Genomic DNA, 24462 nt, shown 5'->3' on the forward strand with positions numbered 1-24462 from the left:
TCCCAAACTTCCCATTTGAAAGACAAAGAGCCTTAAATTTGCGTTTCTAAGTTTCCCTGAGTTCATTAACACTTTTCCAACTGTCTGTCGGCTATGATAATAATTGAATTTGTGCATATTTTGTTGTTATGATGTTACCATAAATCTCTCGATTCTTATATTTAATACAGCAAATTATATTCATACAATGTTTAAAAATAGATGCTCCGTTGTTGTTAGTTTTCAGCTCACTTCTTGCTAAGGGTATTGTCTGATTTCTTCTGTTGGCGCGCAAACAACTCTCGTGATATTAGTTGGTCGCCTTTCGTTTTGTCGAACCACTTTTGACATGGAAACACCGAAGTTTGCTCTCGGTTTTTGTCTAGTATTTCTACGCGGTCCAAATACCAGGCAGCACCTTGCCCGGAATTGTCATGCTCGATGATTATTTTCTGCATTTCTCCGACGTCGCCAAACTTCAAATCGAACGAATCCAGCTGTTTTCTCTCGAATTTGTTGATGTTCTCCTTGGAGTCTGCCAGTTTGTGTTTGCCACTGTTGCCTTTGCTGCCAAACACTGTTATAAACACATTGGAGTCAGTCCCTGAAATGAAAATAACATGTTGATAGAAACGCCCCCATTTTGTTCTATTTCAATATACCAAAAAGAGAAGATACTAATATAGCGCCTACCCATGATTTAGTTTTTTAATTGACTGTGAACATTTGGGACGTGTTTTTTTAAAAAAATTTTTCTTGAGTGTTGATTTCTGAATTCTTGTGCTCTCCACTTTTTTTGGCAAATGACCTTCTGCGATAACGGAAGTGCTACTGGCGGAAAAACGTGCAAGACTTTTCTGCGAAGTTTTTTGTTGTTCAATTTTAAGAATTCGCAGAGCAACTGCAGCAAATATCAAGCGTAAATTGAAAGAGGCTTAAGATATTCTTGGAATGTTCTTGAGTTCACGAAAACTTTTGCTATTGTTGGATATGTTTGTTTTAATTATTTAATACAAGCGAAGCTTTGATATAGAGCTATTACCTTTTTATAATGTAACGGACCTATTGTTTTTTTCCACAGCGATTGTGCAAACCTGTTCTTTTGGCGTTTGAACTCAAGAAGCATGAGTTAGCTAGCAGTTCAATTTTTTTTAATTAATGAGCAATGATTCGTGACTGATATATTTGTCCAGCATTTATCAACAAAGTAGATGTCAGGCGACAGGTTAACGTATTTGCGTACGAAGCAGCACTGGATGAGCTCGATGTTCAAGTATTTAAAGTTCTGTGCAAGACTTCATTATCGTAGGGCTTGTTTGCATTTCCAAGCTCAAATTTTCCAATTTTTTGCTTGTTGGCCAAAAGCAACTTCGTGCGATATTGTCCCGCAGACGAAGAGTTTAATGATTGGGTGTCATCTAACTGCCTATATCAAGATTGAAATATGCTCTCAATATTGAGACAGCTGCAAAGTGAGGCTTCGTATCACGTGTGATACAAAGTTAATGGAACAGTTTAAGCCAAAATTTTGAAAGCTAAAAATTTCAAATGTTCTTAAAATTTGAAAACATTAATATCGAAAGTTTGGCTGTAAACCCAAAAAAGCCCGTGCAAGAAAAATTTTAAAAATATATTTTTACAATCTCGGATGAGAAATGCAAAGCCTTGAGAAAATTGTTTTAGCCAAAGATCTGAATTTAAAAACAAAAAAGAAACTTGAGACGGATGTCTATATCAAGTTTAAATCTTTTGAAGAAACCGTTTGGCTGAAATGATTCTTAAGTATCATAATACAAAAAATCAAATAGCTCGAGTAGTGTAGTTCGAAACTTTTACAAAGCTCCAAAATTTGTTGCTAGAAAATTTATCTGCATTTGCGTTAAAGATTACGAATAGTACCTCAATTAAGACTAGTGATTTTGAATAGCTTTTGTTGATTAGCTTCTTGTAACTCGGCCGAGAAATAGAACCGATCGCTAATTCCAGTCCACCGAAAATCTATTTTGCAGTAAAACAATAATACCGTATTCGAAGCAAAGCGCAGCCACCACAGAATATGATTTTTTACACAGAAATAATCTTAACTGATGATGCTTCAAAATTGCGAGCTAGTTGAAGTATATCATCTTAGCTAAATTTATGTAATGGAATAAAAAAAGTGCTATCTTCAAAGACTTTTCAGATTAACTGCTGATGTGGTTTTGCGACATTTCAACTTGGTGGCTTAGTTCTAATTTTGTCTGCTAGCTCGCAGCTCTAAGTTTGGTGCTAAGCCTATGGCATTGGTGCTAAGCTCCCTTCGCGTCTGTGTAACTGAAACTTTCAAAAGAAATAGCGCAATAAATTTCCAATCATTTACCTGCAGCAAAAAGCGTGTGAAAACTACAGCTCCTTGCTCTAACCACAAGTTTTTAACCAAAGTTGTCATTGTGAAACGAATTGGGAAAATATAATTTAGCTCCACTATATCTTTCATTTCAGCTATTAGCAGAAGAGTATGTGAGGTTGATTTTAGTTTTTCGACAATTTCTTTGGTAGTTTAACCAATCCTGAGTGAAGTTACAGAAAATAGCAAATAGTGGGCAAAATCACAAAACGTTAAAGCGACACTGAAAATGGGCGAAAGTTAGAAATTTCTGTAATATTTAAGTTTCTGGTAATATAAAAATTGAGCGTGTGCAAAAAATAATTACAAGTATACCTACGACACATTGAAATACCCGGTGGTTAAACTTACTGGATAATTTATTTGAAAACGTAACCTGAAGGCGCGCGTGTAAAGCAAAAAAAAACAATTGAGTATCCAGCCGAATACGTTTTTGGATGAACTTAACTATTTGAAAAGTATTTGTTAATTAGTTAATTTAGGAATTTCAATCAAATTCAGCCCGTTGTTACCGTTCGTTGCTTGTCACATTTCATTACTTAAAAGTACTGGCCACATTAAATGTTGCCCGGTTTTTAAGAAGCATTGGCTAGAATTTAAATCACAAATAGCTGGTTGCTGTGTTTTTATCGCAGAAATTTCAGATCAAAGTTTTTTTTTCTACACTTGCGATCAGCTAGGGTGTTGCTTCCCGGTAGTAGACTTTTTTCCGTAAATAATTTTGTTCACAGAATGTTCAATTTAGTAGGAGTGATCAATTTCAGAAAAGTGAGAATTGTTCTATTTTAACTAAAGAAACAAATTCAGGAGAAACAACTGATCGCTTTTCAAACTGGGCAGATTTCAAAATAATTGTTATAAGCTTTTCATTCAAATATATCCTCAAGAGATTTATGATACCTTAGACGGTTTTTTTGTACTCAATAAATTGCAAGGTTAAGATGCGGCTATCGAGTGCAACTTTTTAAAAATTACTTGGCAATGTAAACTTGGCAATTTTTTTTAAGATTCTTATCATTCTGTAAAATTTTGTTGAATTTATTTTAATAAAGGCTTCAGACAAGCTTTAATCGATTCATTTACAAAGCTAGACAGAACCTGCAAGTTTTTTGTCAAAGCTTTCCGTGACTATTTCAATTTCTAAGACAAGCCAACTAAAATGAAAGAGCTTTCTTTGTGTCATGAAATTCGAATGAGGTAGGTAAAATAAACTTGTGCTTGAGTTTGTTCACCTGGAAACTTGTGAGAATTTTTCCGAGCCAACTCACTCTTCTTTTAAATGACTTGAAATATATCAACGTTTCATTTCCCGTTGAGCTTGATTGCGCGGAAAAACTTAGCCTGAAAACCAATTCGAGTTATGAAACAACTTGAAATATTTCAGATTACTTCTTTTGAGAAACTTCCATGGAAAAAATAAGTTTCTGCTAAGCATTAAAACCTATAAAATAAATTCAAATTTCGAATGTTTTTTTTTTGCTTGATGAAGTTGCTCAAAAGTTTTATTTTGCGAACCGATTCAGTCTCTAAGAAATCTTGAAATGATTCAAAATTAAATCATTTGATGATCTTGCATAGAAAAGTGTGATTTTTTTTGCAAAACGATTCATGCTACGAAATAAATTGAAAAAAAATTCAAATGCTAATAGTTTATTAGGCGGGCTTGAGAACTTAGCTTTGTGAAATTCATTTCGCCGTAAAAAACGAGTTTTTTTGAAGTTTCTCCGCTTGATCGTAGTAATTTTCATATTGCAGTTTTTACACCCCATTTATTCGGCTTTTATTAAAAACGTTCAACAAAAATTTTGGAAAAAAATCATTTGGCTTCTTCCTTTTTGGCTGCTTCCTTTTTTGCCTTTATTTTTTTGAAGTATCGGAACGTATTCAGTGCTACTTTTGAAGTATTTGATGATCGGAACGCATTCAGTGCTAATTGCACAGAAACCGCGTATTCATGGTGATTTTTGGAAATATTTTAAATTTTGATGTTCATAGATTTGCCACGAGGTCGCTAAAAACATGTTACTGAATTATACTTATGCAAAATTTTACCGCATTAAATTAGAAAACCTCTTGCCGATCTAAAAAAAAGTTCAAGACTATTTAATGGTCAATTTTTGGCATACTTTTTTAAGGAATTGATTGAATGCTGCAGGACCCCTGATAAATTCGAACACCCGCCCTTCCCTTGTAATAAAACAAATTGAAAATTGTCAGCGCACCGTCTCCGTCTTCTTCACCTTGATAAATTTTTGACCCGCGGTAATTAAGTACTGCAGAGACCCACAGCTTAATTTTTTAACTAAGGAATTAAATAAAAGAATTAACTTTATGCAAAATATTCACAATTTGTTCAAAGTAGGCTTTAAATGAGCTAATGGATAAGTTGACTTGCATCGGCTAGTGAAAGACAAATTGCACGTTTTGCTGCAAGAAAAAATATCATCACAGAGGCGAAGCTGAGCGCGATAGATCACAAGAAAAAAAATAGAACAAAATTTGAAAATTTCGGAAAAACTAGATTATAAAAATGAATCAGGCTAATTTTTAAACTAAAAATGCCACGGCAAAAAAGTGAAATTAGCATTGGATGATTTTTACCCAGCGTTAACAACTAAAAACCCTTAAGCCGAAAAAAAATCGAAAAGAGATAATAAGAGATTTGTGGGAGTTAATAAGTTCCCCTCGCGCTCAAAACTCTCAAAAAACTTTATTTCGATATTTCTATATAAATGAAACAAAATGAGGCCACTTAGGCAATATAATATAAGGCGAAAACTGTTAAGGCCAGAAAAAAAATAAAAAAGCCGAAAAACATCAACAAAACTTAACAGTAATAAAAAGTTATTAAGTCCCCCTCGCCCTCTAAACGAAGGCACGCACACAAAAAAGACGCTCGTCTAAATACGCAATTTGAGGCCAATAAACCAATATATGTAGGCCGAAACCTATCAAGCCGACAAAAAAGGAAAAACGCCGAAACAAAATGTCATGAAAAACTTGAACTATAATTTCTAAGGTTTTAAAAGAGTATTGTGCGAGTAAGAGGGAAGCATAAAAATATGTTTCCATTGAAACGAGTCAAACTTAGGTCACAATGCCAATAAAAAAAATAGGCTGAAACCATATGAGCATAATCAAGTTTTCAAGCGAAAAAAAATTCAAAAAAGAAAATATTAGAAATCAATATTTTAAAAGAAATACAAACAGCAGAGGTAAATCACTAAAAGCAACAATACTAAAAGCCAACTAAGCTCTAAAAGTAACTATAATGTAAAAAGACTTGAGAAATCAATTTTACAATTTGGCAGCTAAGTCAAAACAAGCAGAAAATAGTAAGCTGAAATTTTTTTTAACTGAACCTCACTATTATGAACTGAACCTAAAATTACCATTTCCAGTTTTGACCATTCTGTTAACCGACTGATTTACGAAAAAAATTGTAGTATCCGATTTCAATACCCTTGCTTATCGCAAAGGTAAACAACATGTATTTTTTAACCTCTAGGTGACTTTAAAAAATTTGCATGTTTGCATGAAAAAAACTGAAAATTGCGGTATTATCTTAAATAGTCAGATTGTTCATTCAAAATTCAAACGTTGGCTGTGACATTATGGTCAGCTAGTGCAAGCAGTTCATCGATTGCTACTCTTATATCGGTAGCCGCTATTCTTTTCTAGACCATATATGGGGCGCTTTGCTTGAAAAAAAAATAAGACACTCTGAGCCTTGGGCAAAATAGTTTTGTGTAAACAGCCGAAAACGGAGTTCCAGTAAAACGATGAAAAAGAGAAAATTTTTTATTTTTACTGCTGATGTCTTTTTGGCTATACTGGCTATTCAGTCAATAATGGGCCAACTATATTCTTGAAAAAACCGCTTTTAACCTTTGGCGGGGACAAAAACTGTTACCTGCTCCAATTTTGCTGCCTGTGAAAACCTTGATTTCGTATGCAATCTGCTGTGCCATTGCGCTCTTTCTGTCGCTTGGGTTGTCTTTCGGCTGAATGAACATCGGCTCATAGGGACTTTTGTCGTTTGGAAGCTCAGACTCAATCACGAAAGTGAAGTTCACTCTCGATGTCAAATTAGCCAACTGAATCGATTGGCAGAAAACGGATTCGCCATCCACTGCAGGCACAAAATTCACCAGCATATCAGTTACGTTGGTCAGATTTGTATCTTTAAAGTCATGTTCTATTTCACTGTTTTTAGAAATTGTTTTTTGGTTCACTGGTATCTCAACTAATCCCGTTTCTTTGCCGTAACTTTTTAGTTGAAAGGTTAGGTTTCCGTTCGGGTACTTAGAATTTTTGGCGCTTGGCTTCAGTGAGATAACAGCCCTGAATTTTGCCATTGAGTCCTGCCGTGTGTTTGACTTTTCAGTTTGATGACTGAACAGTTCCCGTGATATTTGTTTGTCGTCTTCGCTTCTCGAGAGCCATTTGTCGCATGCGAATTTGGTGGTGGTATTGGTTTTCATGTTGCGCACAATCACCTCTTTTAGGTGCCAAGAAGCTCCCAATCCCTAAAAAATCAATTACTTTAATTTGGATACATTTTTCGGAATGTTTTCGTTTATTCGAGCTATTCTGGAGCAGTGGATAAAAATTCACTTGCGAAGTTTATAGTTCTGATTTTCGAATACAGTGCCAAGTATTTATGTTTGGAGCGGTTTTTTATTCAGTCAATTTTCAACTTTTTAACTAAGCTTTTGTGACAGAAATTTTGAATCAATTGAGCAATATCCCTAACTCCCTTACTCAATTGATCCGGAACTTTTTATACCGTTTGAAAAATCTTGTTGTCCGGAGCTCCAATATAAAAAAGTTTCACCTGTGATTTTCCCCGAAAGTTAAGAGTTTAAAACGTGCTCATTTGGTTAAATTGGGATAATTAACGCGCTAAAAATTGAGTAAGCCGCGGAAGAAATTGTTCCAAATTGAATTGAGGAAAGTTCATTTTTGATTTAAAAAGATACTGTGAAAATGTATAGGATTTGATTTTTTGAGACACATTGGAATTTTTTTCACTGTTTTTAAAAATGTTAGTTTTTCTCAATGTCTACTTTACCAATTTGTGAAAAAATGGTACTAATGGAAACCCCGCCCTTGCCCCTCTGTGCTTTCATATTCCAATAGTCTCTTCACAATACCTCTTTTTCTACAGCCTTCGAAAAACTCTGTGATTGGAGGTGATATTTGACCAAAACATTGGACTTTTTCATTTTCTCAATAACTAAATTTGAGAATTTTGATTTATCTGATAAAACGGGCTGTGGGAAATTCTTCTGCATAAGCTGCTGCCCCAAATTTTTTTTAAAATAAAAATTTATAGCGCTCGGAAAAGTCAATTTTTTGGTTTTTGATATTTTTTCAAACTACGCTACCAAATCTGAGATTTTGATCCAAAGTTAAAGGACGGTTTGTGAGAAGCTCCCCGACGTAAACACCTACGCCCAATTTTTTATCTACAAAAAGTTACGGTACTGGGAAAAGTCTAATGTTTGATTTTTTGAAGCTTTTGACTTTTATCGAAAGCTACTATCCCAAATATGAGATTTTGGTTTCAATCTTAACGAAAGGTTGTCACAAATTCCATTACACAGGCGTCTGTGCCAAAGTGTTTTTCTACAAAAAAATACGTTCCTCGGAAAAGTAAAATATTTGATTTTCTGATCGTTTTTTCTACTTTTCTCGGAAACAAGTCTCTCATATCTTAAATTTTAGATTCAATGGAGATAACGGACTGTAAGACGCTCCGCTGCATCAGTGGTAACGCTCACTTACACAAAGAATTATGGCCCTCGGAAAAGTCAATGTTTTGAATTTATGGCCGGTTTTTTGATACTTTCTGAATTTTCTCTAAAAGTACTCTCCCAAATCCAAATAAAATTTCCATTAAAAAAAGTCATGGAAGCTCCCCTGCATGAAGTGGCTAGGTTCAAATTTTTCCCACAAAAAAATATGGTCATCGAAAAGTCAATTATTTCATTTTTTGACCGTTTTTTGAAACTTTTTGGCTTTTCTCGAACACCACCCTGCTAAATCTGATGTTTTGGGTTTACTGAAGAAAATGGTTTGTGGGAAATTCCCCTGCATTAGCGGCTAACCACATTTTTGAAAGAAACTTGTTCCTCATAAAGGGTTGTTATTGTCCTCAGAAAAGTCAGTTTTTTTGACTTTTTGACCGTTTTTTCAAAGTTTTTCTCGAAAACTACTCCGAAGCTGACACCAAGGGCCGAATCTGACATCAAGAGTTTAACCGAGGCAACAAATTAAACAAATTATGGAAAGCTTCCGTGCAAACGTGGCTACGCCCTAAAATTTGTTCAAAAACTGTTTTTATTAAAAAACTTCACTCCTAATTAATTTTAGTAGATAAACAACTAAGGTTTTGGGTGAAGCACAGTTTTTGACTTTTTGAAATTACCCCCTTCATCCTGCATCAGTACGACAATTTAAAAAACATCAAATGGATACTTCCAGCCTTAGCTCGGCTCATACTTATTAGGAGATAATTTTAGGACACGAGACGCTAAATACATCCTTTCTAGTTTACCTAGCGTAAAACGACAAAAAAAAGTTGTAAAAAAAGTTTTTTCGTTTCTTTGACTAAGTTTTCAACCAATTGGTTTTAATTGGCGTTGACAAGAAGTCGTAACATTCGCGCCTTTTCCGGGTAACAACACGTATTTTGAGCAAGCTTGCGTTTTAAATGCCATTTCTCTCCAGAAAAAAAATTTACGTTGGTTTTAATTTTACCTACTCCGATTTGGTACAGTTCGTTTTTTCTTTTGTTTGCTTTTCGCTGTTTTCGACTTGATAAGGTTTCGGCTGAATCGTTTCACATTTTGTTTTGTTTGATGGACGAAAAAAGTTTCTTATGCGTGTGTGCTTTCTTGAGTGGTGGACTAGAAACATTTTATGAGTTTTTAAATTTTTATGATTTTTTTCTACTCAAGTGTTGTCAGCCCCTGTGCTTTATTGCCTCTTCATACGTTTTTTTCAGATGCTTGTTTTATTATTGGCAATTATCTTACTTGCATGATTTTACTTACTTCGCAATCTAAATTCAAGTCAGAATATACATGGAAACTTTGATAGATCTAGTTTTTTTCGACATTTTTGTTTGTCATGCTATGTTTGTCTTATGAAGTCTTTTCTAATAAAATTTTTCACAGAAAGTAGGTTTTCAAAAAACAAAGATTTGCCTGATTTGTATGATTACCAAGAACCGAATGTCGCTATTTATTGTAACTTTTGATCGAAAAGTTCAAGTTTTAGCATAACAAAATGAACTTACAGAGTTGTCGTGCCAAATCCTCACTTTCTGCAACTGGCCCAAATCCTCCAAGTCCCCAAACTCAAATTTATCAGTCTGATTACTCTCAAATTTATTTTTGTTTGTCTTCGACTCTTTCAGAGCCAATTCTCCGCTGTCGCCAAATTCTCCAAAAAGTATCAAATTAACATTTGCGTCAGTACCTGCTCCTCGTTTATCCGAAGTTGAAACCGAAACCTCGTATCCGCAGTTAGTCAATAGTTTGTTGCCCGAACTTTCTCCAATAATCGTGACTGTTGAAGTGTTTTTTGTTTTCGAGTTGAGCCAGTCGTTGTAACTAAACGTCACAGGTTCTGATTGGTATTTTCCGATTTTTTGAGCAACTATTTTTTCCAGGAACCAGCCAGTTCTATATCCACTAGAAGTAACAGTAAGTCGCATTTTGACCAAATTTGCTATATCGTCGAAATTAACCAGAATGCTGTCTTTGCGACCGCGTTCGAATCGACTCTCGTTCTTTGGAAGCGTGATCGGATCCGAAGTCCCGCTTGTTCCGAAGAATGTAGCTGTGATTCTGCAATCTGTTCCTGCCTGGAATTTGTCTCCGGTGTGAACTGTTAGAAGATAAGTCTCCCTTGGCACGTAGTTGACTGTTTCTGTGTCTGAAGCAATTAGAGTTTTTTCCAGCTTCCCGCCACCCTTTGAAGCTCCAATCCACTCGTTCATCTGAAATCATGTATTTTTTTTGCTCAATTAGTTGATAATTTGGAAAATTAGCAAAGATTTAATACCCGGTCGAATCAAAATTGACATGAATTTGATTACCAAAGAAATGTTTTCATATCGTTCAAGTATTTTATTTTGTTCAGGCGCAGATCTAGAAATTTCTCGAGGGAGGGGGAGGGTAGGGGGTTATTTTCAAAAATTGTCGACCTTTTTTTTAGGCCGACCAAATTGATTCTTGATTTTTGCTCTCGATTCAAAACTTTCCGACCGACCCTAAAGTTTTCCAAAAACGCGCCAATTTATACTAACTTTGAAAGCAAGCGCTTGTCAAAAAGCGCAATTTTTTGGTCAAAATTTTTTCCAAACAGCGGACAAACACAGCGTGTTACTTGTTTTTTCAAAAAATTGCCTTAAACCAGGGGCAGATTTAGGGAAGGGGCGCGGAGCTCCCCCCTCAGGGATTCGACCCCCTGCCGACCCAAAGGGTCCCCCTTTTGTACTATTTTGAGATATCTATTTTTGGCTGACTGACCCTAAAATTTTTCTAAAGGCGCCATTGGCGCCAAAATATACTAAATTTGAGGGGGGAGCGCGCGCCGAAAACACGCGATTTTTTGGTCAAAATTTCCAAAAGTGCCTAAAAATCCTTTTTTTGGCCTGTTTTTTTTTTTCAAAATTTTGCCAGCGGCGCAGAAAATTTGGCCAAAACACTGTGCATTGGAAGAGCTCGGAAAATCAATTTGGACTGCCTAAAAAGTCCACAACATTTTTGAAAAATCCGCTACCCCTCAAGAAAATCCTAGATCCGCCCCTGCCTTAGACGCAGCAATTTTTAAATCAAAATAGGGTCTTTTTGGTGTTCTGGGAGAGCTCGGAAAATCAATTTGGTCGACCTAAAAGGTCGACAATCTTTTTGAAAAATTTTAAGGATCCGCCATAGTATAACCGGTCACAGTTATATTTGCAAAAGATTTTTCGATTTTTTTTTCTTGATTTTTGACTTTTTTGCGGAAGGGGAGGACGAACTTGATAGATGCGCCAAAAATGCAAAAATCATGGCAATTAAGTGTTTTTCAAATGAACACAAATGAAGCACAACTATCTGCACGTAATTGGAGGGGATCGACGAAACGCATAGCTGCTCCCCACTCTTGGTCTAACCCGAAGATTTCTGGGTAAAGGCAGTAAAGTTATAAAAAGGTTTTCAAACATTGTTCAAAATAGCTCAATAAATTGGACACAGTATAGTTCAGTTATACATTCATAGTGTTTCTTCTTATGTTCTCAATATGCATTTTCTCAAGTCTCAGAAAAAAAATGAAAAAAATTTGTCTTTCGTTGTGTTTATTTACACAAATCATAAAAACAGTATTTTCTCAAATTCTAGGAAAATTTGCGGGGTAAATTGTTTCTTACTAGGAAGACCTTGGGTTGAATTACCGGTGACAATTAGCGATGTCCTGTAATAGTTAAGATTTTCATGAACAATTCCGTGCAATTTCATAGATAAAAAAATTAGAGACTATTTATCAAGAAACTGAAAAATTAGTGATGATTTATCAATGATTAACAACAAAAAACTACGCTGACTTAGTTATGAATAAGCGATTTTTCATAGCTAGATGATTTTTTAGTACAAATTGCAAATTATAGCTAATTACTCATTTAAAAAACCATCAGTATAAATAACCCATAAAAAAGTACTTTTTGAAGTTTTCGATTTGAAAAAAAAATTGTTATTTGTCTTGTTTTTGCTAAAATTGGTTATTTTTAGCTCAAAATTGCTGAATTTGTTGGAAAATCGGTCTTAATATTTTTTTTGGATCTCTTCTACTAAATTAGATTTTGTGGACGTAGAGGTTTTGAATGATAATCTTTGATAGTAGAAGTCGCTTTAAGGTAAGACATGTCAAACAAAAATTAGTTTCAGACTTTTTCTTATATAGTAAAATAGATTCTCCAGGGCCAGTAGAGTTTTTAAAAAAGGCTTTTAAAAGTTGTTCGTTGCTTAGTATGTCTTTGTTTTGAGCCAATTAACCTGTAATTTCAACTGTTATAAGATAATCTTCTTGGGAAAATCTAAGTAAAGAAGTGGGAATGTGGGAATATAAAGAAATGTAGGGCGGCCAGGAGGTGGGGGCCACCGAGTAAAGGCTATAATTTTAGTTTAAAGAGTAATAGGGCCCTCGGGATGCGGAGGCCGCCCAGTATAAGCTATAAATTTAGTTTATAGAATAAAAGCTCTGCCAAGTCAGGCCGCCGGGGTGTAGGGGCCGCCGATTAAAGGCTACAAAGTTAGTTTATAGAATATTAGGGCCACCGGGATGCGGGAGCACCGAGTGAAGGCTATAAATTTAGTTTAAAAACTAGTTTTTTTCCGAAATTTTAGATCTAAAAATTAACTAATTATATGAATATCAAAGTGTAGCAGTTGGTTGCCTAAAATTACTTGAAAACTGAAAATCAAAAATTTTTACCTCCAAGTTAGTTTTCAGATTCTTATATAAATGGAATTCTGCAATCTGTCTGAAAGCGAATTTGCAAGTAAAACTTTATGATTTTCAGTTTCTCAGTAATTTTAGGCAATCAACTGTTACAAAATGATTTTCACTTAAAATTCGATAATCAGACATTCATTCAGTTGTTAGATCTGGAAATTTGGGAGAAAGAACTATTTTTGGAAATTGAGTCTTAGCCTTTACTCGGCGCTTCCCCATCCCAATTCTTAAACCTAATGTTGACTTGGTTTTATCACAAAAAAGTGTATATTTCACATGTTCAAATTTTGTTTTAAAATCAGCGAATGGATGTTTTTTCGATTTTTTTTCCAGAATTCTTTGAGAAAAAGAAATTAGATCCATTTCTATAAAAAATGAGGCTTTTTATTTCATCGGAAACTAGTAATTCATTGGATATAAAGCAAAAATTTCAGCTCTGAATATTATTATTTTAGCAGTGAAACTTGCTAATAGAGAAAAATTGAAAGCTCATTGGTAATTCATTCGATTCAGTGATAATTCCGAATTGAAATTTGCTAGTTTGGTAAATATTAAGCATTAAATCATCGATGAAGATCACTGTTTTTTCAATTTTTCTTCACTAATTTCCATCGGACCTCAACGCAGGGCCCTAAAAACACATAGCATCCAATCAACATTGTTAATTATTGGGAATGAATCATAATCAGGAAACAAAAACCGAGTACAGAAGTGGGACTGTGGGAAAATAATTGGATGCAGGGCGGCTAGGAGGTGGGGGCCACCGAGCAAAGGCTCCAAATTTTATTTATAGAACAATAGGGCCCTCGGGATGAGGAGGCCGCCCAGTAAAAACTATAGGTTTAGTTTACAGGATAGAAGCTCCACCGAGTAGGGCCGCCGGGCTGTATGGGCCGCCTTTTAAAGGCTACAAAGTTAGTATTAAGTTAGCACTAATTTCCAATGGGACCTCAACGCGGGGCCCTAAATTTATATAGCATCCAATCAACAGTGTTAATTATTGGAAAAGAATAATTAGAAAGCAAATATATTTTGTAACAAATCTGTGTTTTTATAAAATATATTCAATAAATTAGAAGTCTGTATATTCTTTAATTGTTAAGAATTTTTTTTATGAATGAACAAACAAATGTACAAAATGTGGCCTCATATTTGAAAACTTTTTGGGCAAAAAAATGAGTCAGAAACGAAATGGGGCTTTGTTTGCTCGATGAGCGCATGCAAAACTTATGAAGGTCATGAATATAGAGCTCATTGTCTGTTTCAGTTTTTTGTGGTAAAAAGCTCGTGTCGTACTATTTTTCGCTGTTAAAATAGAGTTTGGTTCTACAAAGCCTAACATGTTCCGCCATTTAGCAATATACCATGGTGTACGATTGGTTTAATTTTGGTTTTATAGTTTTTCAATAGAACCGTATAAGGAACAAAATTTCTCCTTTTTGATATAAAACCGGAATATCTCCCAAGTTTTTTGTTGACCTAGTTTGTATGCGATTGATGAATGACAAGTTACTGTCATACATGTATACATTATACATTTACAAGAAAACAGGTGAGTAAACAGTATTATGAGGTTTTATAGTATCTTTTTAAAAAATCTCAATTGAAATTTTGCATTTTTGAAATGTGCCACAAAACTTTGAACCATATTCGTACGTATCAAAAAATGAGCAATGGCAAGCAATGCTCGTGTCATCTGCAAATAGAAAGATAGTTGAACACAATATAGCAGCATGATTCAGAACACTTAGTAAAGGACCAAGCGTCAAAAACGCCTAAAGCTGGTTGGAATGGAAAAATTGGTTGAGCCTGAAAAGCAAATACTTGCAAATTGAAATTAGGCAGATGTGAATCGCATTGACAAGTGTACTTTAGACGCACCTTGAATATGTAGTTTTTGCCCATCTGCGGAATGTTCACTTCCACACTATCTATGAACCAGTCCTGTCCCTCCCCCAGTCCATCATGACTCACATCCACCCTTCGCACACTCTGTCCCACTCTGGCAGCCCACATCTGGAACTCCTCCGAGGAAGAGGGCTTGAACTGGGTCTCAGTCGTGTGGCGCAACGCCATCTTCCCTGCAAATCAATACTTTTTATGTCTGTTCTGCATAGATCTCCTTATAAATGAATCAATTAACATGCGTTCAAACTTTAAATGTATAATTTAAAGTGTACAATCATTCTACGAACGTATTGACTCATAGATATCTATCAACTGTTTCGCATAAATAAATCAATTATCAGCGAATTTTTTGAGAAGTTATTGATATTTTGAAGACCTGATCGTCGTTTCACCGCGTATCTTTTCACGTCCTTGCGTTCAATGGTAATTAGTTTTTGGAACAGTCATCTTTTCAAAATTTTAATCACTAAGTATTTTGCCTTATCACCTTCATTCTTTCATGTTACTTAATAGCCTATAAAACCGAGACCTATTAACAGATTTTTTAAATGAACCTGTGTTACTCCCATCTGCTCCGAACAAGTTTACAAATGCACTTGCATTAGTGCCCATGTCTTGTTCACGCCCTGTGTTCACCTTCACATAGTACAAAACGTGGTCAGCCAGTGTGAAGTCATGCTCCCCAATTAGTGAGCCATGATAGCCTTGTGCGTAGAGGGTTCGCTCTATCTTTTTGTCATCGTCTTGTTTAGAAAGCCATCTCTCACAGAAGAACACTGTCTTCTTGTCGGGCGACGATGAAGTTTCAACTTCTATCTTGCCCAGAAACCAAGCAGCTCCAACCACACCTGTTCAAGCATATTGCGTACCTTACCAATAGTACTTTGTGTTATTTCGTTTTGTGTTATTTCATAATCGATTGTCTTATATTTCACAGGCGAAGAGTATGCTGCGCCTTTTCAAATGTTTTTTAAACGAAAATTTTAAATATATTTTGGAAACAGTCGATTCGAGCATAGTGTACCAAAAAAAACTAGTAAACGTAATATTTACCGTTTAGTTTTGGGCCTTATCTTTGAAAAATAAAGTTTTTCGGGCGAAATTCTCCCGAAGCAAGCTGATTCAAAGTCTGAGTGTTAGTTTTGATTGCTCGAAACTGTACAAAAATCTTTTCTGACCTCTCAGTGAAAAAACATCTCGTTTGGTTTTTTGTCGGGTTTTGGAAGGTGTCATTTCTTTTTTGATTTTTGGGTTTACCATTCTTCAATATCAATCGATTGTCTTATAATTCACAGGCGGCGAAGAGTGTGCTGCGCCTTTTTAATTATTTTTTAAACAAAAATTGTAGATACATTTTGGAAACAGTCGATTCAAGCATAGGGTACCAAAATTTATTTCTAATTTTAGCTTCATGGTAAGTGTGTTTTGTTTAGTTTTAGCTTTTTTTAATATTCATTTAACTTCTCTGATTTATGTTTGATTTGGATGATTTCTAGCTTTCAGTTTTTATGGTAACGACTTTGTTGTTGCCCTAAAAAGGTTGCTTATATTTAACGTTGGGACCATGTGTAGGCCTTCTCGTGGCGGTCCTGTATATGATCAGCAAATTTGTTGATCTTGCTAACTGCACATTAAAAATACATATATACTGGATGATTTTGCGATCTGCATCTGTATAACGCTTATGCAAGCAAAAAAAAATCCGACAACAATTCCATTACTTCAGCTTTGCGCGACCCATGTTGCGACTTTGCGCGACCCAAATTTATGTTGCGACCCTGTTCGACTCATGGTTCGACCCTGTTCGACTCATGATTCGACCCTGTTCGACTCATGATTTGACCCTGTTCGACTCATGATTCGACCCTGTTCGACTCATGAGTCGACCCGGTTCGACTCATGACTCGACCCTGTTCGACTCACGAATCGACCCTGTTCGACTCATGATTCGACCCTGTTCGACTCATGATTCGACCGTGTTTGACTCATGACTCGACCCTGTTCGACTCATGATTCGACCCTGTTCGACTCATGATTCGACCCTGTTCGACTCATGATTCGACCGTGTTCGACTCATGATTCGACCCTGTTCGACTCATGATTCGACCCTGTTCGACTCATGATTCGACCCTGTTCGACTCATGAGTCGACCCGGTTCGACTCATGACTCGACCCTGTTCGACTCATGACTCGACCCTGTTCGACTCATGATTCGACCCTGTTCGACTCATGATTCGACCGTGTTCGACTCATGATTCGACCCTGTTCGACTCATGACTCGACCCTGTTCGACTCATGATTCGACCCTGTTCGACTCATGATTCGACCGTGTTCGACTCATGATTCGACCCTGTTCGACTCATGATTCGACCCTGTTCGACTCATGGTTCGAACCTGTTCGACTTATGATTCGACACTGTTCGACTCATGGTTCGACCCTGTTCGACTCATGATTCGACCCTGTTCGAGCCATGATTCGACTTTGTTCGACGATAGTGTTCGTTCGACCGTCCTAATTTGCGACGAAAATCGGACTCCGTTCGATTGTGTCGGTCGAATCATGAGTCGAACACCTCAACCCGGGTTGTGACTGGTATGTTAAGCTCATTGTGTGATTATATCCTCTATAGCGTGACGGTGGGGGGATTTTTGACGAAGACATTATTAAAATATCTGTCGAAATGGGGAAATATTGTAAGGTTGATCTATTGTTTTACGGAGCAGCCGTCCTGAGTGTTATAAGTTGTCGGCTCACCCTTGTTGTCGTGTCTGACGAAACACTTGTAGAGTTGTCCGAGGTCGGCAGCCTCCAGTGTGAACACATCCACGTCATTCTGCTCAAACTTGTTGATGTTAGAGTCCGAGTGCTTCAGAGGCCTCTCGCCGGTGTCGCCCAGATCCCCGAACAGGGTCAGGAACACATTCGCATCTGTACCTGCTCCTGAAACAGCACACACTCATTTATCTAAATTTGTGTCATCCAAAACCATTATTTTTTTACTCGGGTACTGTGGTGTCAAATATGAACTTATTTTGTTGACATTATTTGGTCTATAATGACGCAATTTTTTGAGCATTCAGAAACAGAAAGAAGAATCCTAAGAATAACAAGGTGAACATTAAGATCCAACGAACATCATGCAGTGATGAGAAAACTAAACTATCGAAGATCCAATGATGTTTACTCACCCTTAATTTTTGCTGCTAAAATTGATAATGTTTTTGATTCGCCAATCTGAAATTAAACTTAGAACCAAGACTGCTTTTCGCATACACAAGCAACGAGACAAGTTGCAAAAAGTAGCTCGTAAAACGCCAAAAAAAGAAAATATGAGGTAAACCAAAAAATTGCAAGAAAACCTTCTTTAAAAAGTGATACGACTGCTCGTTTCAGGTCAATGCTCCTAGCGTTCTGACTTCCCTGTACGATTAATGAAACAGTTTTTCATGATGAAAAAATCTAAATACAGAATGATATAATTCTCAGAAATGTAATGCCTGGACCAATAAGCTTGCTTAAACTCGATTTGAATTGATTTTTGTGATAAATTGATTCCCTGCCTGCTCTCTGGATTCACTGCCTGCGTCATTGGACTTCTAAGTTGCTTAATCATCTCAATTTAGAAATTTGATTTCCCTAGATTTTTACTAAACTCATTCGCAGGTAAAATATCTTGAAAACTCGTTTTTTTGTCTAAATTTGTCTGGAGAAATACAAACACCCCGAGCACAAAATTTGCATCATTTTCTATGAAAGTTGGAACAAACTTTTTGAGAACGCATCTGAGTTGAGATTATTTTGTCCACATTCAAATTATTTGCACTTTCGCCTTCAGCATCATGGTTGGGCGGCAATTCGAAGCCAGCGACAGTTGGAAATAAGCGACAGCTCGTAATGCTGTGAAAGGCAACAATTTAAAATTGTTGGAACCATAAGAAAAATGCGGAAAAAATTTGTATTCGGGGGGGTTTTAGTTTTTTTTGTTTTCCACGCAAAATTAGGTACCACAAATAATCATCGGAGAGTGTCGGATTATATATCATATTGAAGCCCTTTCAGTCGTGATTTGATCAACATTAAAAAAATTCAAAAAAGTTTCTCTGTGTCAAGCAAAACCGAAGTTTGAAATTTTTGGTATAATTTCCAGCTAAAAAGTGCACACTTAAGTTCGTGCACACTTACAATAGCTTATTTAGGAGTTCTTAAAGCCATAAAAATTTAGTTCTATTCGAGCAAAGTTAGTTTTTGGGGTTCTTTGAGCACCATTTCCTCAAAATCAAAAGTTTCGAAAATTCAAAAAAATTCTGCAAAAAAATTTACAAAAATTTTTTAATTTTTTTTTTACAGTTTTTTTCATTTTGTAAGTTTTTTCTATAAAAACTGCTGTCGATTTGGCCTATTCGACTATGACTATGAGGTTTTTGATGCAATTAACAATTGAAATAGGAAAATTAATCCTCCACCGCAATTGCAATTAATTATTAAAGGCAATTTTTTTATCAGCAATTAAGTGATACCAATTGTCCCTTGAGGTTCCGACCGTCGAGTAACTTGAATTTTTCAAGTTTTAGTCTAACTTCGAGCAATTAAAGCTAGCGAGCAGGCTGATTGTAGAGAGATAAGCCATAAACTTCTAGTAAAAAATAGTTTTTTGCGCTTTCTTTGGACAAAAAACTTCAAAAAAATTTTAGTTTGTTCAAATTTGTTTTTTTTTCTAGCCATTTTTTGACCAAACTGTCGCGCGATTTGTCTATCTTGCAGTGACTGTCGAAGTTACCTAAGTATCGGGTTATGCTTCAGATTCTTTCATCACGCCACGCGCAAAAAAAAACACTAACTTGACAAAAGCATTAAAAGTTTCTTATGCATTATTCAACAGGCTGTCCTTGTTTTCCTTTTTTGTTTTCTACGCAAAATTAGGTACCACAAATAAACATCGCGATAGGCCAAGTGATATTTCATATTGAAGCCCTTTCAATCGCGATTCGAGCAACATTAAAAAAAATCAAAAAAATTTCTCAGCGTCAAGCAAAACCGAAGTTTGAATGTTTTGATTTCTGGTTTAATTTCCAGCTAAAAAGGTCAGCGTGCACACTTAAAATAGCTTGTTGAGTAGTTCTTAAATCCATGAAAATGTAGTTCTATTCGAGCAAAGTACATTTTTGGGGTTGTTTTAGCACCATTTTGTAAATCAAGAGTTTCAAAAAATCAAAAAAAAACTGCAAGAAAAACTTACAAAAAATGTTTTAAGTTTCGTTCTCTAGTTTTTTTTTGATTTTGTAAGCTTTTTCTATAAGATCTAATTTCGATTTGGTCTTTTCGACTATGACTGTCGAAGATGTCTGATTTCTATTTTTTGTGCAGATTTTTATATTTTATCACACAGAAAAAACTACACTAAATTGAAAAAAAATGTATATTTGTTAGGACTATGATCGGAACTTTCTGTGCTATAAGCACACTAACTGGTTATCCTTGTTTTTTTATATTGGCCAATTAAAGAACCAGCTTGCATATTAATTAGCATGAAAAGAAACTAAAGAATCATAAATTGATTTTAAAGCTAGTCCCTGCAATATATTACCAATTCGGCTGTTTTGACTATCTCTCACGAGCTAATTATCTTTCTACTTCTGAGGTTTTTGATGCAATTAACATTAGGTGATACAATTTGTCACCTGAGGTTCCGAATATTGATTAATTTTGTTTTTGTGGGTTTTTTTTATGTTCCAATCAATTGAAAAATGGGGAGAACGTTGTCTTTGCGCGTGTTTTTTTTTGAAAAAATTTATTCAGTATGGAGAAAAACCACTTTGAATTTTTCAAGTTTTAGTCTAACTTCGAGCGATTAAAGCTAGCGAGCAGGCTGATTGTAGAGAGATAAGCCATGAAATTTGAGTAAAACTAGTTTTTTCCGCCTTCTTTGAATAAAAACTTCAAAAATTTTTTAAGTTTCTTCTAGAAAAATTTTAGTTTGGTCATTTTTCGATCAAACTGTTGCGCGATTTGTCACTCTTGCAGTGAGTGTCGAAGTGTCTTAATTGTCAGTTTTTTTTTTCAGAACCTTTCATCATGCCACGCGCAAAAAAAGAATACTAATTTGAAAAAAGAATTAAAATTTCTTATGTATTTTTCAACAGGCTGTCCTTGTTTTCATTTTTTGTTTTCTACGCAAAATTGGGTACCACAAACAAACTTCGCGATGAGCCAAGTGATATGTCATATTGAAGCCCTTTCAGTCGTGATTCGAGCAAAAGTTTAAAATTTCAAAAAAATTCTCAGTGTCAAGCAAAACCGAAGTTTGAAATTTTTGACTTTTGGTTTAATTTTCAGCTAAAAAGGTCAGCGTGCACACTTACAATGGCTAGTTTAGCCGTTCTTAAAGCTATAAAAAAGTAGTTCTGTTCCAGCAAAGTTCGTTTTTGGCGTTGATTTAGCACCATTTGGTAAATCAAGAGATTAAAAAATCAAAAACATTCTGCAAAAAAAAAATTTACAAATTTTCTGAAATTTTTTTAACCGTTTTTTTTCAGTTTGTAAGTTTTTTCTATAAAAACTGTTTTCGATTTTGCCTCTTCGACTATGACTGTCGAAGATGTCTGATATCTTTTTTTTGTGCAGATTTTTATATTATATAACACAGAAAAAAATACACTTAATTGAAAAAAAAAGAATATTTGTTAGGACTATGATCGGAATTTTCTGTGCTATTAGCACAGTAACTGGTAATCCTTCTTTTTTTTTTACGTTGGCCAATGAAAAGAACCAACTGACAGCTTAATTGGCATGAAAAGAAACTAAAAAAAATCATAAATCGAAAATGAAGCTAGTCCTTGCAATATATAACTAATTCGTCTGTTTTGACTATCTCTCAAGAGCTAATTATCTTCTACTTCTGAGGTTTTTGATGCAATTAACAATTGAAATAGAAAAATTAATCCTCCACTTCAATTGCAATTAATTATTAAGTGCAAATTTTCTTCAGCATTCAAGTGATACGTGTTGTCACTTGAGGTTCCGACCATTGCGTAACTTTGTTTTTGTGTGTTTTTTGTTGTTCCAATCATCTGAAAAATGAGGAGAACGTTGTCTTTGGGCGTGTTTTTTTTATTGAAAAAAAAATTTCAACGTCGAGAAAAACTAATTTGAATTTTTCAAATTTAGTCTAATTTCAAGCAATTAAAACTAGCGATCAGGCTGATTGGAGAGAGATAAGCCACGACCCTCGAGTAAAATTGGTTTTTCTTGCCTTCTTTGAATAAAAACTTCAAAAAAATTTTAGTTTGTTCTAGAAAAAATAATCCTCCACTTCAATTGCAATTAATTACCAAACGCATTTTTTTTATCAGCAATTAAGTGATACGAATTGTCGCTTGAGTTCCCGACCGTGGACCTTTGAGTAACTTTATTTTTGTGTGTGTTTTTTTTGTTCCAATCATTTGAAAAATGGGGAAAACGTTGTCTTTGGGCGTGTTTTTTTATTGAAAAATTTTATTCAGTGTCGAGAAAAACTTATTTGATTTTCAAGTTTTAGTCTAACTTCAAGCGATTAAAGCTAGCGAGCAGGCTGATTGGAGAGAGATAAGCCATGAACCTTGTGTAAAATTAGTTTATGCGCCTTCTTTGAATAAAAAACTTCAAAAAAGTTTTAGTTCGTTCAAATTGGGTTTTTAATTTCTAGCCATTTTTTGACCAAACTGTTGCGCGATTTATCTCTCATGCAGTGACTGTCGAAATTACCTATTTGTCAGGTTTTCTTCAGATCCTTTCATCACGCCACGCGCAAAAGAAAACAAAACACTAACGTTTTTTTCAACAGGCTGTCCTTGTTTTTATTTTTTGTTTTCTACGCAAAATTAGGTACCACAAATAAACATTGCAATGGACCAAGTGATATGTCATATTGAAGCCTTTTCAGTTGTGATTGGAGCAACTTTAAAAAAAAAATCTCAGTGTCAAGCAAAACCGAACTAGAAGTTTTGATTTTTGGTTTAATTTCCAGCAAAAAATGTCAGCGTGCACACTTACAATAGCTTGTTTAGGAGTTCCTAAAGCCAAGAAAAATTAGTTCTTTTTGTGCAAAGTTCGTTTTTGGAGTTGTTTTAGCACCATTTTGTTGATCAAGAATATAAAAGTTCAAAAAAATTCTGGAAGAAAAGTTACAAAAATTTTTTAGATTTTTTTTACAGTTTTTTTCATTTTGTAAGTTTTTTCTATAAAAACTGTTTTTGACTTGGCCTATTCGACTATGACTATGAAAAAAATTTCATTTGTTAGGACTATGATCGGAACGTTTTGTGTTATTAGCACAGTAACTGGTTATCCTTCTTTTTTTTACCTTGGCAAATTGAAAGAATCAACTGACTGCTTAAATAGCATAAAACCAAACTAAGAAACCATAAATTGAAATTAAAGCTAGCCCCTGCAATATATTACTACTTCGGCTATCTCTCATGAGCTAATTATCCTTCTACTCTGAGGTTTTTGATGCAATTAACAATGGAAATAGAAAAACTAATCCTCCATTTCAATTGCAATTAATTTAAAACCCCAATTTTCTGTCGGCAATTAAGTGTTATGAATTGTCGCATGAGGTTCCGACTATTGAGTAGTTTTGTTTTCTTGTGTTTTTTTTTTGTTCCAATCAATTGAAATTGGGATGAACGTTGTCTTTGGGCGTGTTTTTTTTTGTATTGAAAAAGTTTATTCAATGTCGAGAAAAACCAGTTTGGGATTTTCAAATTTTTGTCTAATTTTGAACGGATAAAGCTAGTGAGCAGACCAATTATAGAGAGATAAGCCTTGAACTTTGAGTAAAATTAGTTTTTTGCGCCTTGCTTTGAATAAAAAACTTCAAAAATTTTTTAGTTTTTTCAAATTCGGTTTTTTTCCTAGTCAGTTTTGACCAAATTGTTGCGCGATTTGTCTATGTTGCAGTGACTGTCGAAGTTACCTAACTATCAGGTTTTCTTGAGATCCTTTCATCACGCCACGCGCAAAAAAAACAACACTAATTTGAAAAAGCATTGAAAGTTTCTTATGTAGTATTCAACAAGCTGTCCTTGTTTTCATTTTTTTTTCTACGCAAAATTAGGTACCACAAATAAACATCGCGTTGGGCCAAATGATATGTCATATTGCAGCACTTTCAGTCGTATTTCGAGCAATATTAAAAATATTCAAAAAAAATCTCTTAGTGTCAATCAAATTCGAAGTTTGAAATTTTTGATTTTTGGTTTAATTTCCAGCTATAAATGTCAGCGTGCACACTTACAATAGCTTATTTAGTAGTACTTAAAGCCATGAAAAATTAGTACTATTCAAACAAAGTTAGTTTTTTGGCTTGTTTTAGCACCATTTTGTAAATCAAAATTTTCAAATATTCAAATAAATTCTGCAAAAAAAATTTACAAAGATTTTTAAGAATTTTTTTACAGTTTTTTTTCATTTTCTAAGTTTTTTCCATAAAAACTGCTTTCGATTTAGCTTATTCGACTATGATTGACAAAGATGTTTGACTTCTGTTTTTTGTGCAGATTTTTATATTACATCACACAGAAAAAATTTTTGAAAAAAAATCTATGTTTGTTAGGACTATGCTCGGAACTTTCTGTGCTATTAGCACAGTAACTGGTTATCCTTGTTTTTTTTATGTTAGCCAATTGAAAGAACCAACTGA

At 34.9% G+C, this 24462-nt stretch overlaps 1 protein-coding gene across 2 annotated transcripts in view; it reads right to left on the reverse strand.

The window, feature by feature from the left end:
- Positions 1-68: 68 nt before the first annotated feature.
- LOC134851323 (lipoxygenase homology domain-containing protein 1-like) overlaps positions 69-24462 on the reverse strand; it is a 38381-nt gene continuing 13987 nt past the window's right edge. The window contains exons 17-23 of one of the 2 annotated variants that reach the window (XM_063867355.1): positions 17972-17986; positions 17538-17723; positions 15337-15630; positions 14756-14955; positions 9672-10376; positions 6279-6894; positions 69-583 (exon numbers count right to left, since the gene is read on the reverse strand). In XM_063867355.1, coding sequence (XP_063723425.1) covers positions 228-583; positions 6279-6894; positions 9672-10376; positions 14756-14955; positions 15337-15630; positions 17538-17723; positions 17972-17986 — 2372 coding nt within the window. In that variant the 3' untranslated portion in view covers positions 69-227. The remainder of the gene's footprint in view (positions 584-6278; positions 6895-9671; positions 10377-14755; positions 14956-15336; positions 15631-17537; positions 17724-17971; positions 17987-24462) is intronic. The other variant, XM_063867356.1, reaches the window with a different exon arrangement.

The sequence above is a fragment of the Symsagittifera roscoffensis genome, chromosome 7 (assembly GCF_963678635.1).
Source record: "Symsagittifera roscoffensis chromosome 7, txSymRosc1.1, whole genome shotgun sequence".
NCBI lineage: Eukaryota > Metazoa > Xenacoelomorpha > Acoela > Convolutidae > Symsagittifera > Symsagittifera roscoffensis.